Source organism: Poecilia reticulata, linkage group LG3, assembly GCF_000633615.1.
Source record: "Poecilia reticulata strain Guanapo linkage group LG3, Guppy_female_1.0+MT, whole genome shotgun sequence".
In the NCBI taxonomy this organism is placed as follows: Eukaryota; Metazoa; Chordata; class Actinopteri; order Cyprinodontiformes; family Poeciliidae; genus Poecilia; species Poecilia reticulata.
The window spans coordinates 2974895-2993171 of record NC_024333.1 but is presented as its reverse complement, the minus strand read 5'-3'; the positions used below and the strand labels follow the sequence as shown (position 1 = coordinate 2993171).

The following is an 18277-nucleotide window of genomic DNA, read 5'->3' as shown; positions in this document are numbered from 1 at the left end:
ATAAAACTCAAAAGTTACTTTAAAGAAAAACAAACAAAGCAATACACAAAAGGAAACCCTCTAATTGGTAGAACCCAGCAAGGTCATCACTGACATCATCCAGCCTTTTAAACAGGAAGTACTGGGCCGGCCCCTCTCATACTCCTGTCCTGCTGTAGATCTACAAGAACAAATGATTGTGAGTACAAAGGAAAACAAATACCATAAATATACCTTAAAACAAATTCAACCTATGGTTCAGAAGTAGTAATTTAAACCTAAACAAACATAGATGGGCACAGCAACATAATGCTAACACAAACGAACCCGGGATAGTAAGTGAAGCAAAATTGCAATGTTTAAATTAATCATTATAACCAAATATAGAAAGTAAGTGAATCAGAAAGAATAAGGGACAAGTGGTGAACACAAACTGGACCACTTTGTCACACAGTCACAAACAGTAAGACAGCATTTCAGACTGAGTCAAGATTATGAAAACCTTAACTCAGACGTTTGCTTCCACAAAGAAACTATTGGATTTAAAAGACAGCTGGACATTCTAGATTAATTCTCCTTCCTTTTGAGGGGGCGGAGCTCTTCATCTGTGTAGCAAAATGAAGCATATCTTTAAAAAGTTGCATTTTAAAATGCAACTTTGCAAGATTCACCACCCTGACTACATAACACCACAATGAAAGTTGGTGGGAAGTAGTCTCTGTGGAGACTGCTTATGATGGAAGCCACAAGACAAACCCATGATCACGTACCGTCACACTCAAACCTAACCATGCAGCGGTTTCACAATCATCAGTCATCTCTGCCTGGATAGGTTTTGGACTGAAGGAGGAAGTGGAAGTATCTGGAGAAAACCCAGACAGGCGCACAATGACATGCAAACGTCTGTTAGTCAGTGACACACATGATACAGCGTTCCTTTATTTTAAGCACAACATGGAAACTAAATGCAAAACAAGACAGGAGCTTCATTAATAATAATCACATTACAGGATCATGCACACACGCACGCACACGTGCACACACACGCACGCACACACACACAAACATGTTTCTTTGTGGGGACTTTTCATTTCTACAGCCTAAACCTTACCCTCATCTTAACCTCTAACCCTAACTGGCTGAAATCTTTCAGAAACCTGATATGAAAACATCCTAAATCAACACTATGGCTATTGGACACAGATATGAGTTTTTATAAGTAGGCAGAAAGGATGTTAACAGCACATAACTAATCAACAGGTTCCCAGCAAAACCGCCCCCGCCCCAAAAAAACCAAAAAAAAATCATATATATTTTTAACATTTTGATTTGATTTTCAGAAAAAAAAATATAAAGTTAAAGGCATAACATACGTTTTGGGATATACTTTAAGAGAATTTGAAATTCACCCAAGAAGGATAAAACCTAAATTCAACACTTTGCAGAGACTTGAAAACATTTCCATTCCTATATGATGAGTGTGGATTATAAATGCACTGCGCCTTGTCTAAGTATTATTACCCATAAAAACATTTACATAATCATGGCATAGAAAATACACAAACTTCCACACATTTTATTGAGATTTTATGGAACAGACCAAAACAAAGTAGTGTAAAGAGGAACAAAAATATTACAAGTTTTATGAAAATGTCTTACAACTCAAAGTCTGAAAATGTGGCATGCATTTTCAAATGCACATTCACAAATACATCCAGTCGGACTAAACTACAGCTCTGTGCAAAGAACATTGGGTATAAAAGTACAAAGCTGGTACATATGTGAAAAGAGTTGCAGAAGCAATTGCAATGAAAAGTGGTTTTACAAGGTGTCTTCATTCTTGAAAGCTGAGTACACACACCAAGAGTTGTGTGTTTGTGTGTATTTGAAAATAAGGAAGATAAATGCGCTAGAGCTTGTGGTTGTAAAGTGGCAAAATGTGAAAAAGGTTATGTAATATAAATGCTTATTAACTTATCAGTTTTACACGTTAAAAAAAGAGTGAAAATAATTGTGCCTTTTGTTGCTGAACTCACACTGAAAAACAGGAAGAACTTCAGTAATAATAGATTTTAATTTTCTTTTTTCACTTTTCTTACCTTCCTGCTCTCTGCGTGTGGTGTTTGTCATGCTCTGAGTTGTTTTACATTTTTTGAATTATTTCTCCTTTTGTAGACATGGGAGTTCTTGCTTTAGGCATTTCCTGTGTTTCTCCACTTACGAGCAGTGACTGAAAGAAATGGGCCTCTGTATACCTCAGAAAAACATTAAGTATTAAATTGCTAACATTTCTTTTATAGAAACTTATAGACGTTTTCCTAACTCTAAGGCTGAGTAAAAAGAATATGCAGTTGCGATAAAAAAGGAATTAATTTTAAGGCTTTTTGCAGTTTTTTTTCCCCATACATGCAGATTCATATCTGTAAGAGGATCTACTGGGATCCATCCAGAGGTAGGAGAAGCGATCTAATCCTTTTTTGTGTCTGAAGGCACCGCAGTGATCGAAGACACTTTCTCCTCCATTTCTTTCCTCTTCTGCTTCTTGGCCAAAAGACAGATCCACACAAAAATAAAGAAACCTTCACAAAGAGAAAAGCAAAAATTGGTAAGTCTGAATTTGAACTGTTCTCAAACAAGAAGAGACGATCTTAGCCAATTCTCTTCCCTACACAAGTTTATGATTTTCACCCCAACAACTATGATCCTATTCCAGCATTCATTTTTGAACAGTGAGAAAGCTTGTCAGAATGACGTGACAGTTTCCTAAACAATTTACTAAATCGCTTCCCACTGCGGATTCGTTTTGTTTCATTAAGCGATCTGATTGGACGCTGGAAAAGACGATTGTTGTATTCAAGCTGTGCTTAAAGGAGTTAGCCTATCAGCGAAGCTATTGTAGCCTGAAACAGCATCTCAATGCTAAACATGTAGCAGCAGCACAGGTGTCCTTAATGCTAATGTCAGCGTCCACAGTTAAAATATATAAAGAAGTTCTGATCAAGAGTTCCTGAAACACTTTAAATCTAAATGGGTAGAATAGAACTTTGAACCAGTCTGAAGGTTAAATAACCTAAATAGATTAAAAACAATACATGTCTTAGTAGTTGAGCTCATGTGTCTATTTGTTCAGTAATTTAGCAGAAAACTTGAAAATGTTGCTTAAATGTAATTCATTGCAAAGGAATTAATCAGTTAACTTGCTTAAAAAAATGAATGAAGTCACATCATTAACATTAACTTCAGCTAGTACGCTCAACAGAACCGACCTGTTAATACTGATGAGTTAAACTGCCAGGTAGAATTTGTAAAATATACTTAACATACTCTGAATAGTAAAGCTAAAAGTAAATTCATTTAAATATCTCTTTACATTTTATGAACTTTTTGTAAGACACTAAGCAGTTGATGTTTTACATCACTTTTTTATTGTGTGGTTTGGTTTTGTTTTTATTTTTCCTCTACCATCCCCCACTCTTACAGTTGGTGACCTAGGCGACCGCCTAAAAGGCCGACGTCAAGAACCACCACTCCTAACAAGCACAGCAACACTCCGATAGATGCAACTGTTACCTTGTAGGGAGTTGAGGATGCAGAAAAGGTAGAGCACTGTGTAGTTGACATAACCGGAACCCAGGAAGGCCAGACCCCAGGTGGTCCCCATGAGGCAGGTGAGGCCCAGCAGGGTCAGGCCGCTCTGGCAGGACACGCTGAACCTCTGGGGGACTTCCTTTGACTTTCTGCTAGCAATGGCTTGATGTTTTGAGTTAGTCTTTAACATTTTCTTCATCTTGCAGATGCTTGAGGCCACTGCCATCAGAATGCCAGAGTTCAAGATGAATATCAGGGTGAAATACACGAGGTTCAGTGAGTAGAAGTAAGTATCATCTGTGATCCAGCAGCTGTGAGACAGACGGACAATAACAGGCAGTTAACAGCAGCGGGTCTTTGAAAGTAACAGGAAAAAGGAAGAAGATGGAACATTTTGCACTCACATTGTATCACTTCACAGTTTGTGGAAGTGATACGTTGCCATTCGGGATTTTTTTAAAAACACATTCACTTCCCAGAAACTACTTTGTTGTTGTAAGAAAGATTAAGGAAACCACTGGGATAATGTTAACATTATCATCAGACAGGCTGACATCAATCTGTTAAAAATGTATCTTACAAAGTTTTTACCGTGTCAGGTTAATGGAAAAACAAAAAATCAGCCATTATATGACATTTAGTACTGCTTTATATATTAAATTAGGATCCATATTCACCTACAGCCAGTTAAAGTGTTATCAGAATGTTGCATAGTCACAAATAATCACAACAAAACATAAATATTCTGAGTTTGTGAGCAAAAAATAAAGAAAAAGCATAAATAAAATGTATTATAAAAGTAAAGTTATATTTTACTTACATGCTATTGGTTTGATTGGTGTCTGACAAGGTCAACTCTGTAACTCCATAAAACTGTTTAACGTTCTTCACACACAAAGATATTGACACAATTATTGCAGGAATCCCTAGAAAACAGAAAATTAGGCATTCAGTTGTACTAACACAAACTCAGTGTTCTCATGAACTCGGCATTAAACTTTGAATCATATCACTGCATGTTCTAAATGTGGTGCACCTAAAAATGCCACCACAGTATTTTATTTTATTTTTTTTATCATTTGCAGTTCGGTATGTTAATCTGTCTGTATTTATAGTGCTTTCCTGAGGAGGGGACAGGAGCGGTAATGGCGAAGCGGAACCTTTGTTTGGGGGGGACGTTGCTTTCAGGTTGGTTTTGGGATGAACTTCCGGTTTGTCTCAAACGCAATCTGGATGTCAACAACAACGCTGGTCGTCATTGCTGACTCCTTGTTTATTTTCTCTTCAGATTGTGTGTTCAACTCTGTTACAGCAGTTCTGACACCCGGGACCTGTAACAGAAAATTAATCCCAAACTTCTCCCCAGGCCTTTTGCGGCCTGAACATGGGTAGTATTGCACAAGCCACATTCAGATCAAAAATGTCTGGTTAATTTAGTATTTGTTGACAACAGAAATTGATGAATGCCCACATTCAAATGGCCTTATCTTTGTTTTTATGTATTAGAAAACTTAAAATCCACATTCAGAATCTGTAAATATCTCAAATCGCTGCGCAGACAGACTTGCTCCTGGTTTTGTCACATTTTTCAGTGCATTTCTCCTTATTTGGCTGTGGAAATTTAAGCCACACAAAGACAACAGTGTGGCTTAATTCATTGCACCAATAAAGTACAATGAATTAAATATAACAAATTGGAGTATGATACAAAAGTAGGACTCATCCTATAAACTGTTTTTGGATTAAGACTCGTTGTTTGATTGACGTACTAATTAGGAGGAGCTTCTGAAAACCAGAAAATCCTCAAATCTTACAGAACTTTTTCACATTAAACTAAATATTTTAGATTAACAGACTTAATCATTGCTGTTCAAAGTAAATCAGAAGGATCAGGCTGGTCACTGGATCATTTATCATGTTTGTGTTGATTTTCTATTTATCATTTTTCATGCTCAAAACAGTATATTGTCGTTTCATATAGTGAATAATTGCATTTACAATTACGCTCTGCTGCATTTTTTTTCTGTCTACAACAGTAAAACATTTGTGATGATTGTTTCCGCTTCTCTGCCTCCCAGCTGCAACAGAGTCACTGAGCATTAAAAACCAAGAATGAGAGAGAGATGCTGATATTTTTATTAACTATAATTTTTTTCAGCTTTATTGTTTTGGTGCTCATGCTCAAGCAAACGTACACTGGGAGAAAAAAAATTTTGTTGTCTCAGATTTTTTTTCAATATCGCCAAAAAGAAGATATTCTTCAACTAAACCACATTTTGATTTGCCTTTCTGAAAACTGGAAGCTTTTGTCATTTGCTTTTTCCTGCCCTGCATCAAACCGTAACACACCGATGAGACCCGTCAGCATGTCGTAACACTCACCCCATCCGACGAGAGACAGTTTGAGCAGGTAGTATTTGTAGTAGGTGTTGAACACCTTTATCAGCAGCAGGTAGAGGTGCAGGGCCTCGATGGCCATCCAGGTGAAACAGCAGAGCAGTGAGTAATGCATGAGCGCAGCTATGAACTCACAGACCCAGTCCGGCTCCACTGTGGGCCCCCACTCAGTCAGCAGGAAGGTAGAGTTAAGGAGAAGCAAGGCGCCGCTCAGAGACACGTGGATGGACATGGAAGTGTCCATTTTGTTGCTCCTGAAGGATGAAAAACAAGATCTGGTAAGAGTATGTGGTGACTGGACAAGTTATAAACAGACTTTTCAGGTTTTTAATAAAACACAGAATTTACTAAAGTGTCCTTGGAGTATAGTTGACGTTTGTCAAACTTGTACAAATCCAAATCCCATCTGTAACGTGATCTACTCCAGAGTTTCCAAACTTTTCTGAGCCATGGCCCCAAAAACCATTAGCTTCAGACTATGGAGCCACTTTGCAAATCCATAAACAATAGTAATATAATGTACAGAAACATAAACCTTTAGATTTTTTTTCTCACTTTTATTCACGGTTCAATAATTATTACATTTGCTTGGTATAGGTGCTGCCTCATACCTTCTAATTTTAGTTGGCAATGAGTTTTGTAGATAATATATTATGAATTCATCAATCTGATGTTCATGTCATTATATCATACCTGATAATAACACTTTCTACCAGAAAAGGAATATCTTCTTTGGTTATAAGAAAATGTTATAAATATTGTCAGTCATATGTCAAATTTAGTTTAATCTCCACTGTTCTTACAGAACTTTTGGTCTTTTTCTTGTCAGAAACATTTCCATTTCGCTACGCTAGCTTGTGGAGCAAAGCAGTTTAATAGATTTGATGATAAGCCAAATACACAGATGAGAAGGCAGATCATTTCCTGAATTTCCTGTCTGTGGGACAAAAAGGCTATTTCTATCTTCTATCTCTGTCATCAATAAGTTCCTGTAACTTGTAACAAGATCACAGTTTCTTTGAAAAAACACTGGTCTGATTAACAAGACCAGATGTTGAGGAAATATTCATGGTAAAAACACCTTCACTGGTTTAACTAAGTCTTTGCCACTGACTACCATGTCACAATAAATATGATCAGAAAAAAAACAATACATCTGACTGTCGGACTGAAAACCACATAAATAAAAAGTAAAGCAAAAAAGATGAGTTTCGGTCATTTAAATGTCTCTTTGGGCGCCATAGTTTTTCTGCTAAGTGGTTTTCTATAATTTGGAATGAGTTTCTGTGAAAGCCAGATCACCTTTTGTTTGATACCAGATGTTGAAAGCAGAGTGACTTTCACTGGTGTTCAGATGTTGCAAACGTGAATTAAACAGGATGTGGACAGATGCTTTGAAATGAAACTGGGGCACAAGCAGTGGACAAAAGCCAAGGTTTCACTTCTGGGTTCATGATTTCCACAGACTGGAAAAAAGAATGTCCCTGTTCACTGTGAAGTTACAATGCAAGTGAAAACCCCCCCCAAAGAAAATACGATCATTCATTCAATAGACTGAAGGGGATTTCTCCTAAATGTAATTCTGTGCTGGAAAACAAAAACAGAGGAGATGGAGAAACAAAATAAAGGGTGAGAATCTGATGAGAATGACCAGAAAACCAATAAACATTTAGTGTCTATTTACAAATGTTCACGTATCAAGGTCTAATTAGAGCTACTTTCTTTATCTCCAGAAAATAAAGTCACTTAGCAGCACTTTAGAATGTGTTTCTAGCAGGAGGAAATGAGCTCATAACCTCATTATCGAAAGTGCTGCCGCCATTAGTTGAGCTAATCTCTTTGCACAACTCCATCCACCATGTCTTTCTGATTGCACAATCGCATACTTTCCCATCAAAAGCAACCCGCTGTAGTTGCCGTGGTGACATTTGGGGACTTCTTGAAACATCCTTCGATCTGCCCTCAGGGTGACCTGTCATGGTATAAATTCACCTGGGTGTCTTGCTGCTTTGAACGCCCTTCACTTGCAGATTATAGTACAGATTGTTAAATCTCTCTCTCTTTTTGTTTTTGTTTTTCATGTTGAATACAGTATATCATTTTTAATCAGGTTTTCACTGGTGCTTCAGAACATTTAACACTTCATAGTTGTACAGAAAAGTTCATATTTGGTTTCCTAACTGTAAGCTGCCCTGGTTCTATGCATAACATGTTTAAAACATGTTCAGTGTTTTATAAGATACTGAGATTTGTTTTAAAGGTGGATGCTTACCTGTTGAACACATAGACAACGAGAGACGAAACGCTGAAGAAAAGAGAAATTCCACAGCCTATGTAACTGATGTAAGACAGTAATTTCCAGTGGGCTTCATCTATTGGCATTCTTATCTATAAAATGGTTAAAAGAAAAAATGGTGAAAATACCAGCAGGGATTCTGAATCTTACAGAAACTCTTGGAAACAAATTAGAAATGCAAATCACCATCATTTCTCTCATCTCATTAATAAAATCAAGATATTCTTTTATTCTAATTTCTTAGAGTTTTATTAAAATTATTGTGAAATAACCACTGATTATGAGCAAAGGGAACTTTGTCAAATGAAGAGTTCCTTGTTACCAGAAGGACAGCAAAGGGTGTGGCATGGCTGCACTTGCAGGTAACTTGATCTTGGTCGATCTCAGTTTCACATCCGTCTGGTTTCCAGGCAAAACCTTGAAACAACATTCAGTGTTTTACTTACTGGTAGAAAATACAGCACATTTCTAATCAAGACATTTTAATTTACTTTTCAAACTTTGTGTTTAAAATTTAAGACATTCTCTAGTAGTCTAAAAAATTGCTTCAATACATTAAAATCTATTACATGAATAAATTTAAATAAATGGATTAAAGTCTCTGACCCAACCGTTACACAAAGTGACCGTTACAGTCCCACCTTGGAGCTCTGACAAAGATCTAAACAAGATAGAATGAAATGTTAATTCTACTATTAATTCTTTAAGAGTGATGAAAAACTTCTAGTTCCATTGATAGATTATTTTACATATAAAAATACATTTTTCCCATTTTATAAGTGAAATAATCTGCCAATGGTAGTTTTTGTCTCCCTAGTTTTTCACCACTTTTAAGGAATTATTAATGTAAAACAGGTTCCTATTTCTTGCTGAAAAGTTACTTGTAAGTTAGTTCTGTCTTATTTAATGTACGCTGAGGTATTTTGACTAGAAACTAAACCAGAAATACTTGATAAGATTCAATATTTTTGCAGTCTAATAAAGAAGCTCAGATCTAAACTAATTGTTTTCTGTCTATTTTAGAGAAAGTTCAGCTTAAGTTTTTTAGATACTCATGATTTCCAACGTCATTAAGTGGTTATTATTAAAGATTATTCTATTATTAATCAACCAGCAGCTGTTGAGGCTGTTAGAATATATCTGGATACCAGCTTGTCAAAAGTTGGTCAAATCTTTTAGACTCCTACCGTCGACATCATCAACATCGTCAAAGTAGTGACACAGTAACTGGGAATCATTCTGTGAAAACACAAACAATGCAGAGTCACCTTCTCTCATATTTACTTGACTTGGTGAATGTGAGCCAAGCGTCTTACCCTTTCTGGTTTCATAACCTTGAAAATCATTTTGATTGGTGGCTTGAGATTCTGAAGGTGAGACTTGCCTGACTCCTCTATCCTGAGAACCATGGAGCAGATCTCCTCCATCTTAAACTATGAGGGAGACAAAACAGGAAGGAGGAGAAGCTCAGCCCACTGTGGCACTCAGCGCACACCGTTTATTTGTCGCTGGAAACTGTTTGAAGAAAGTGTTCAATAAAAATCAGACGGGATGGGTTGGACCTGGAACTGGCTGCGGTCCATGTAGCTGACCAGGCCGATAACTCGATCCTCTGGTGGCATGTTTTTCAGAGCGTTCACTGGGATCCAGACCTCAGGGACAAATGAGCCGTCGTTGGGCCATAACTGGTAATAATAAAAACACAAAATAATGTCAAGTCACTTTAAAACAGATACACATATTTAAAATTTCTTATAAACTAAAAGAAGCTGACTTAAAAAAAAACTCATTAAAATTTATTTTTAGTGTAGACAAGCAGACAGAAGCGAAAGGGATGTAGCAAAAGTACAACTTCCTGTTCCATTACACCATAATATTTCATAATATTCACCTCATAGCATAAAACAAAATAAACATATCCTTAGTTTAGCGTCTGTAAAACAGATGTAAAAACATCTGATTGTCGGTGTTTCTCAACCTCTCATAGTCTTCCTCTTTCTCTTCTGACTTCACCACCTGCAGATAAACTTTCATTTCTCACATTCCTCTTCCTCATCTTTATCTGTCTTTGTTGCTAGCAGGACGCAGCACGTAGAGGCAACATACACAGAGGATCATCTAAACTTGATTTCACCTCAAGATACAATGAAAGAACAACTGGATATAAATGTTGCTTGGATCATTTCAGCTCAACAACTTGTAGATGACTTTATATATAATGTACTTATTCTATGTTGTGGAAATAATAAAAGGGTAGAGGAAACATCTGGTGGTACAGTGGAATCTCTGAATATAAATTCAATTCAATCCAAAAGACAAGTTGGATGTATAAAATATGTATTTGGAAGAAATGCATGGAATGGAAATCAGAATCATCAGAACTCAAAATTATTGTAATACCAGAGATAAATGCAGGTTTGAATGGGAAGAATATTGAATAATAAAGATCCTGAACACAGTTTCTCTGAGGCATAAACCTGGTTGACATGAGATGTACCTTTTGTTTTGTTGGAAGTAGAATCAGCTTAAACTTTTGACTCAGGGAAAGAAACAACACATTCCTCTCGCAGTGGACTCACATTCCTACATAACCCACAAATCTGAGGCGTTCCCGGCACCCCAGGAATGCCTCATTGTTGTACAGAAGTGTTGGATGTACTTGTATTTCTGCCTCTAGGAAAGCAATAAATAGAAATTGTCTGTCAAACATGTCTGACTCTACTTGAAAGCATCATGCATGTAGCAACGCCAGATAGAAACAACAACTGTCTAAGCTACAGCAACCACATCCTGCACATTCTCATTCCGTGGTATTTTTATCATCCATATGCGATCCGGTTTGTAGGTTTTACTGTATTTGCTCACACTCTCTGGGGTCTTTTTTTCTAAATAAAAATAATGTTCACTCCCTTTCTCCTTGATTTTATCTTGGTAATTTGCTTTGGCATTTTTGGGAAAAGACATGACTATTTTCTGTTTCCTAGTCCCGGCTGTTTCTTTACAGAAAACCTAAAAGTCCTTAATATGTGTCTACTCTGAATACTGCCAGTGATTAGGTTGATAGGCTGACTATCTATATTTTCTCTGAAGGGTTTTAGGATGATTAAAAGGTGAAAGTATCACAGTTGATAGACTAGTTTAAGAAGAACTACTTTTGATCAAAATTGTGAATGTTAAAGTGAAGTTAAGGCTCAGAGCTTCTCCAACTTCTCAAGTCACTGCATCTCAGAAGGTCTGAAGTCTTTAAGCACAGAAACTATCAAAAAGAATCAAAAATGTATGTCTTAACTGTGTCATGCAAAAATAGTTATGATCTCATCATCTCACTGAAGCTTCTTGTGGCATTGTGGGAAGATGAACATCAACTGAGCGGACAGAAGGCCAACAAGTGTGAGGCAAACAGAACCTTATTTCCAGGGTGCCAGACACATGAAGGGATCTTTATATTTCCCTGCTTCAACACACGGGATTTAACTTACTGAATCATAAGTGGTCTTCTGCAGGATAATAGAATTGAGGATATAAATTCAGGACTATGGTGCCATTGTACAACAACATAGCAACCATGACATCAGAGATAAGTAACAGAGCAGTGGAAAACATGCAAATCATAGACACTTCAGGCCATAAAGTAAGTTTGCTGTGTTTACTTTGTTATCTGTTGTGCTGTAAAACTCCAGCAGGCGACCAGAGAACCTTCTGTATACTAAGGCTGTTTTCACACCTGACAGTCCAGTAGACACGGTTAGATTGGGGGATCAAAGGTGCAACAGTTGTTACATTTTTACATGGTGTGGTTCACTTTCACACTGCACTGTGTCAAACCATGAAGCCCTTTGATGAACCTGTCCACACCCTCGCCCCACAGGCGGTTTTTTGGTAAGAAGGTTAGAAATGAAGGTTTTTGGAGCTAAAACCTTCAGTGGTTCTTGGAGCAAAAACCACTGAAGGAAACAATATGAAAACCTTTAAAGAAGACACTGAGTGCAACTTCCTTCTTCACAAATTGTAAACAAAAATGGAGTGGCCTCAGATTTTAGTAGTTGTAGGATTTATCTTTTGTCTTTGGCAAAAGACCACAAGTCATTTCTCCCTCCAGTGCTAGACTCACACATTTATTTTGGCTGTATATACCCAGAATGCCATGCGCCATAGTTCACTTCCTGCTTTTGGAGCGGCCTCTGATCCTATTGGCATTCAAATTCAGGATTTGGACCGCACCAGAAATCACTTCAACTCAGGCACATGCAGAGGGGGCAACTGGGGGTGCTTGAGCACCTGCCCTTTTTGCTCCTTGCCCGCAAGTGCCATTTTGGTCAAATTATTTTATTTATTTATTTTTTTTGTATTATTATTTCCTAAGCCCTCTTCTGACACATAAAAACATGTGCTAAAATTCTTTGCTTTTTTTTTTGTACAATATAATAAGCCGGTCACCTTGTTACCTTTGACCTTTTGCCCTTGACGCATGACGCAGTTGCCTCTCGCACAGCGAGATAAGGCGGCTAACTGTGGAGCTCAACGTAGCGAATGTTCCAGATTACAGAACAGTTTTTGGTGAATTAAAAAAAACATTTTTGGTGAATATAGTGGAGTAGACTTGCTACTTGTTAGATGACGGAAAACATTGAACGTATCGTTTCTGCTTCATCATGGAGTCGCGGTTTAATGAAGGGGGAAAAAACTCAACCCAGAATTTAAGTTTAGGGTCTGGTTCGCAGAGTAAGCCATTACATTTGTTTCCCAATCATTCAATGGAAAAAAAAAACAACTAATCTCAGTTAAGTAAAATAAAATTGTAATCAAAACTTTTGGAATTGTAATGATTTCTTTTTTTAAAAAAAGATTTGTTTAAAATATTTTTTTTAATTAACTTATTTTTGCCAAACATAAACATTTATTTGCAAACATCAGAAATCTTTTGTTGTGATTTTAGGCCCTGATCAAGACATCTTGTTAGAATCACAAGCAAAACTTTGAGTCACAAACAAAAACTTATAATAACCAGAAAAGATTCATGACAAGCGCAAATAAGTTTGTTTTGCAAAAAAGAAAGTTAACTTCATGAGTCAAAAATGTGTGATTAAAATTTTTTAAAAAGTTTTTTTTAAGCAAAACTCAGTAGGTTTTTCTCATTGTTGCATGTATTAACAATTCAATTTTTGCTTTTCTTTTTTTTTTTTTTTTCGTTTTTCTGCAGTTCCATGATAAAGTTTGATGCAGCTCTGCTTTCCTGAATGGACCATCTTCATCTCCACTGCAAATGTAGCAAACAGGCAGCTCTTTGTTTTATAGAATACAGTACACTAAAAGGTTGCATTGTGCCCTTGTTTATATTTTTAATAGTGTAATTCTGTAAAGACAAAATATGTCTGGTGGTCCAGCTCTGATTTACATATCTTGCTAAATTGCGGGTTTGAATATTGCAATAGTTTCCTATAACAAAATAGACCTGCGGAAATAAATTACTAATAAAATATCTTACATAGGCATAGTGTTATGCTCTATATGGAGATGTTTGTTAGCTTTGATTTTATATCTCACATTTTTGTAATTAATCATTGTTTATTAAACTCTGAAAGCTGAGAGGCTGTTAATATTCTGTCCTAGAATGCGGCTAGATGTGCCCTTTTATTTTGAGCACCTGCCCCTTTAGTGGTCTCTGCACGGCCCTGCTTCAACTGAACTGAGACATAAGTTTTTAGACTTTGATTCTTGGTCTGCATCAGAGTTCGATTCACATCTCCCCAAGAGAACCAAAACTTCTAGGCAAATGAACATGAGTTCAATTAAAGTGGACTAAACAGGGCTGGTGTAAATGCACCCTAAGGCTGAATATGGTTTGATGACATTATATGACACTTGTAACTTAACATGGTTGAATCGACCAGGAATATTTGTCTAGTCTATTCACATCGTTTGAAAGGCCTCAGGGAAAATCTGTCAGAATCACTAATGCAAAACTCTCCAGCATTTCATTCAGCCAGGGCGACCTTCATCATGACTTTCATTAAATAGAAACATGAGTAAATTAGTAAAACAAACAACAAAAAAAAAAACAAATAGAAAACAGGCTTGTTAATACTTGGGAGGTACTGTATGCATACAGTATTTCTCAAAGTGTTCGGTGGTATGGAGAAGTATGATAATGTACTTCCTCTGCAGATTACACCATGACTACACCTTTCATACCTCAACATCTTTACAAATGTTGTACCTGAGGAGCTTCCAGTGGGATCATGTCTTCTGAAACGTTGAGGACTGTGTCATTAATTTTGAAAACATTCACAGACAAGTACTTCAGGTTGTAGGTCTTGGAGCTGCCACCCTCAAGCTCAGACGTATTCATAATTTTATGAATTATTTGCTTCTCCAGTCTATAGAAGGGACAGAACAAAACATGTCTGCTTTATACAAACAAGCAATGATTGAAAAGTCACAAATACAGTGCCTTTCATGCACCCCTCTGTCAGGTGTAGGTTTTGGGAATTTATGTGACAGAATAACATGGCGTAGCGCATAGATACAGATGTCCAGTCTGCTTTCTATTAGAGCTCAAAGTCAGAAATTTTTATAAACATTTTTAAAGTGTTAGCACAGATTTTACATTAGGATTTAGTCTGGGCTTTGGCTAGGCTATTTCACTGCTGGAATTAAGCTTGATTTAAATCCCCATGAAATGATGCTGCCACTACCATGTTTCACAGTAGGGAATGGTGTGTTCAGGGTAATGTGTAGTGTCAGTTTTTTAACACACATAAAAAAATTCAGCTTTTTTCTCATCTGACCAGATCACCTTGTTCCACGTTTGATGTCTGTTAAAAATGATCCGGTAAACAGGAGTACTTTTGGATTTCTTTCACTGATCACTTTTGTTATTCAGAGGCACAATATTGAACTGACATGATGAGGTTGCATTGATTTATGAAGCAAGGCAGAGACGGTGAGCAGATTTGAAGTTTTAATTAAAATGACGAGGAAAATATAGAAAAATGACAAGGTGCACGGGGAGCCAGAGCAGGACGAAAAACAGAAGCCAGGAACAAACAGCCAGTAGAGAGAAACGGGGACGTAATGCGATCAAACGTGAGGAGAAGAGGTTATAAGTACTGGCAGAGTGAATGCTGGAACAAAGGACCTGGGCTGATCCACTAATGGGCTGCAGGTGTGAGATGAGAGAGCAGATGATTTTTTTTATTGCACTCTTTCTGTTTTTGATCATGTACATTTTTTTTTTGTATTCTCCACATCCCTATCCTATCAGCAAAATATGAATGAATTTGGCTTAAACTGTCATTTTAAAAAAAATCACAAATCATTTTCTCTTTCCCAATTATGTGTTACTTTGTGTCATTCAGTTTCATAAAATCACAATAAAATAAGTTCATATTAGTGGCTGTCATGTGGTAAAATGTCATAAAAGGGAAAATGCACTTGCAAGGCACTGTTCAGTACACACACAGTCAATTTAGGACACTACAAGAAAGTCAGTAGCCACTTAATGCTTTAGTGGCTACTCTGCTTACCAAAATAAAAATAGAAAAGAAAAGATAGAAAAGAAAAGTAAGCAAAAGACTGGCACTTACATTACATACGCCTTCTTAATTTCATAACTGGTTCTGAAGAGATTCGGACATGAACCCTTTATGTACTGGAGTGCCTTCATTTTCTTCTGGAAATCGTTTATTTCCTTCAGTCTGTGATTAAGTAGCAGGATGGAGTCTTCCCTGCAGTGGGTGTGGTAGCAGACGGTGTCCGAGGTGTCTGACAGGAAAGACGGATCAAACAGAAAACTCTATAAAAAATGATATGTATTCTACACAGTTAGGGCTGGTGAAATTGCATAGAAAGGTAAAAGTTTCAATATAAATCAATTATTTACCAAGACTGATGCAAATTAGCATGCAGGTGCAAACAGAGTCTTTTGCACAGGAGCTGTGTACACATTATGAACCAGCTCTGTACGTCGGGTTAAACTGAAAAACAAGTAACACATTTACCTAGAAAGATTCTCCGACTTACTTCCATGTATTGTATACTCAGTGATGTTATGACTTCTATTTGTCACTGAACAGTTTAAGCAGCCATGTGATCCATGGAACCACGTGTCATTGGTGGGTACGCACCAAAGGAAACAGTCTTCATCGTTCTCACATACAGCACCTTCACTATTCCACTTCTCAGTCATGTTTCCAGAAGGCACCGTGATGTTTAAATTATACTCAGAGATGCTGATACACACTAAGGACAGAAGGCAAAACAAACTCATTTATTGTATATAAACAGCACAAAAACATACTTTTTTTTAACCCTGTTACTGATGTTGCACTTCTGGAGAAACTGAGTTCTCAGATCCTTTTTTTCTTAAACAAGTAATGAAAAGAAATAATAATAATCTGGCACTTGTACCTTCATCAGCCTTCGACTGGTGGAGCAGCAGCAAAACCAGAACTGGAATCATGGTTTTTGCTCTGTGTGTATGGAATGAAAACATACACAAGAAAAGTAAAATTTATTTAAAATTCTTACTATATTGATCTCTCTCTCTACATATACAGCCTGACCAAAAAAACTGAGTGTGCTTGTGTTTATAGTTTCTTCATATGAACCTCCAGTCTGTTGTGGCACATGGTCAAACCTTCTGCTGGAGGTTTCTTCCGGTTAAAGGGGGATTTTTCTCTCCACTGTTGCTACATGCATGCGTGATATTAGGGATTTTCATTTCATACAACTGTTACATGTCATTTGAAAGTTGTTCTTTTATTGTATCATTTTTCGGACTAGAAGTAAAGCCAACATTTCAAAGTGGCCTCGCAAAAGTCCTGATCTGAAAAAGTTAGGGTCACATCCAGGAGGTCAAAGATAAATAGTACATACCAGTGAAAACATACACACTGGTTAACAATTCTAAGATTTGATTGCTGTAGTGAAGAGAAAAGAAAATCTTATTGAATAAAAAAAAAACATTTCTGAGTATGATAAATCAAACATTGCAGAGCAAAATGCTAGAAACTGGCAACATGACTTAATGTTTTATTTGACACAATGCAGTATCAAATATCTCTTTTTGCTTTTAAGATGTTTTATACATTCATAGAAATCCAACATAGTAAAAAGCTTACCTCAGCCTTCAGATGCCAGAACTGCTTTTTCCTCTAAAGTTTACAGAATGAAGGGAAGACGAGGCTGACACAAGATGAAACGTTCCAATAAGGAGCTCAAAGATGCTGCTGTGCACCTTTGAGCACAGCAGCATCTGTTTTATGTAAATAATTTTATGGTGCCACCTCAGCTCCATGAATGAGTAACGTTTTCAGTGCAGCTCTGTGCAAATATCAACAGGAACATGATCCAACACGATGACATCATGTGAAAATGACCAGGTTTGAATCTAAAGGGTTTTTCTGTCACACTGACTGCAGGTGCGGCAGTTTGTAGAACAAGGCTATCGCTGAAAACATCATGAAGAAGATTCAGATTCCTAAACAATGAAAAAACCCCAGGTTTTACACTGAAACTTTATTTTTATAATGTGTGTGATTAACTAATAATAAATATCTTCTGCTTTAAATATTTTGCTAGCAACATAAATGTTTAGTCTGCAAGTAAGCTAAATATTTGGCTTGATTGTGGAATACGTACTTAGCAGGGTAACTAATTGGTTCAGAGCAAAATATTTCATTTGGAAAATAATTATTTAGTTTGAAAATTACATGTTTTGTTTGGAAATAAAATGTTTAATTTGGAAAATAAATATTTAATTTGGAACTAAACGTCTAGACTCTAGACGTTTAGATCAACACTACTCGTTGAATTTAGAACTAAATAGTTTGTAAACTAAATATTTAGCTCAAACTTACATTTAGTTGGGAACTAAATATTTAGTTTGCAAACTTAATATTTAGCTCAAAACTATTACATTTTTTTAATGTATGAACAACTATGGTAAAAAAAAAATGACTGAAAAATTGACCTCCACTGATTTTCTCTGTGTGATATGATAGAACTAAATATTGG

General features: G+C 36.6%; 1 protein-coding gene across 1 annotated transcript; it reads right to left on the bottom strand.

Moving 5' to 3' along the window:
* Positions 1-1611: 1611 nt before the first annotated feature.
* On the bottom strand, positions 1612-17510 carry LOC103462308 (adhesion G protein-coupled receptor G3-like). Its single transcript, XM_017303921.1, has 14 exons — positions 17383-17510; positions 16670-16731; positions 16283-16501; positions 15847-16024; positions 14478-14637; positions 9823-9945; positions 9577-9693; positions 9448-9499; positions 8583-8677; positions 8237-8352; positions 5950-6218; positions 4388-4493; positions 3550-3878; positions 1612-2558 (listed from the first exon to the last, which is right to left on the bottom strand). The coding sequence occupies exons 2-14, from the start codon at positions 16719-16721 to the stop codon at positions 2446-2448; spliced, it is 1929 nt and encodes a 642-aa protein (XP_017159410.1). The 5' UTR covers positions 16722-16731; positions 17383-17510; the 3' UTR covers positions 1612-2445.
* Positions 17511-18277: the final 767 nt, after the last annotated feature.

Bases quoted from the DNA above. Each gene is read 5' to 3' on its own strand.
- LOC103462308 (XM_017303921.1), bottom strand. From the start codon at position 16,721: ATGATTCCAGTTCTGGTTTTGCTGCTGCTCCACCAGTCGAAGGCTGAT. The intron at 16,502-16,669 runs GTACAAGTGCCA...TTCTGTCCTTAG, and splicing joins CCAGTCGAAGGCTGATGAAG to TGTGTATCAGCATCTCTGAG. The intron at 8,678-9,447 runs GTAGGAGTCTAA...TGTTGTTTCAAG, and splicing joins CGATGTTGATGATGTCGACG to GTTTTGCCTGGAAACCAGAC.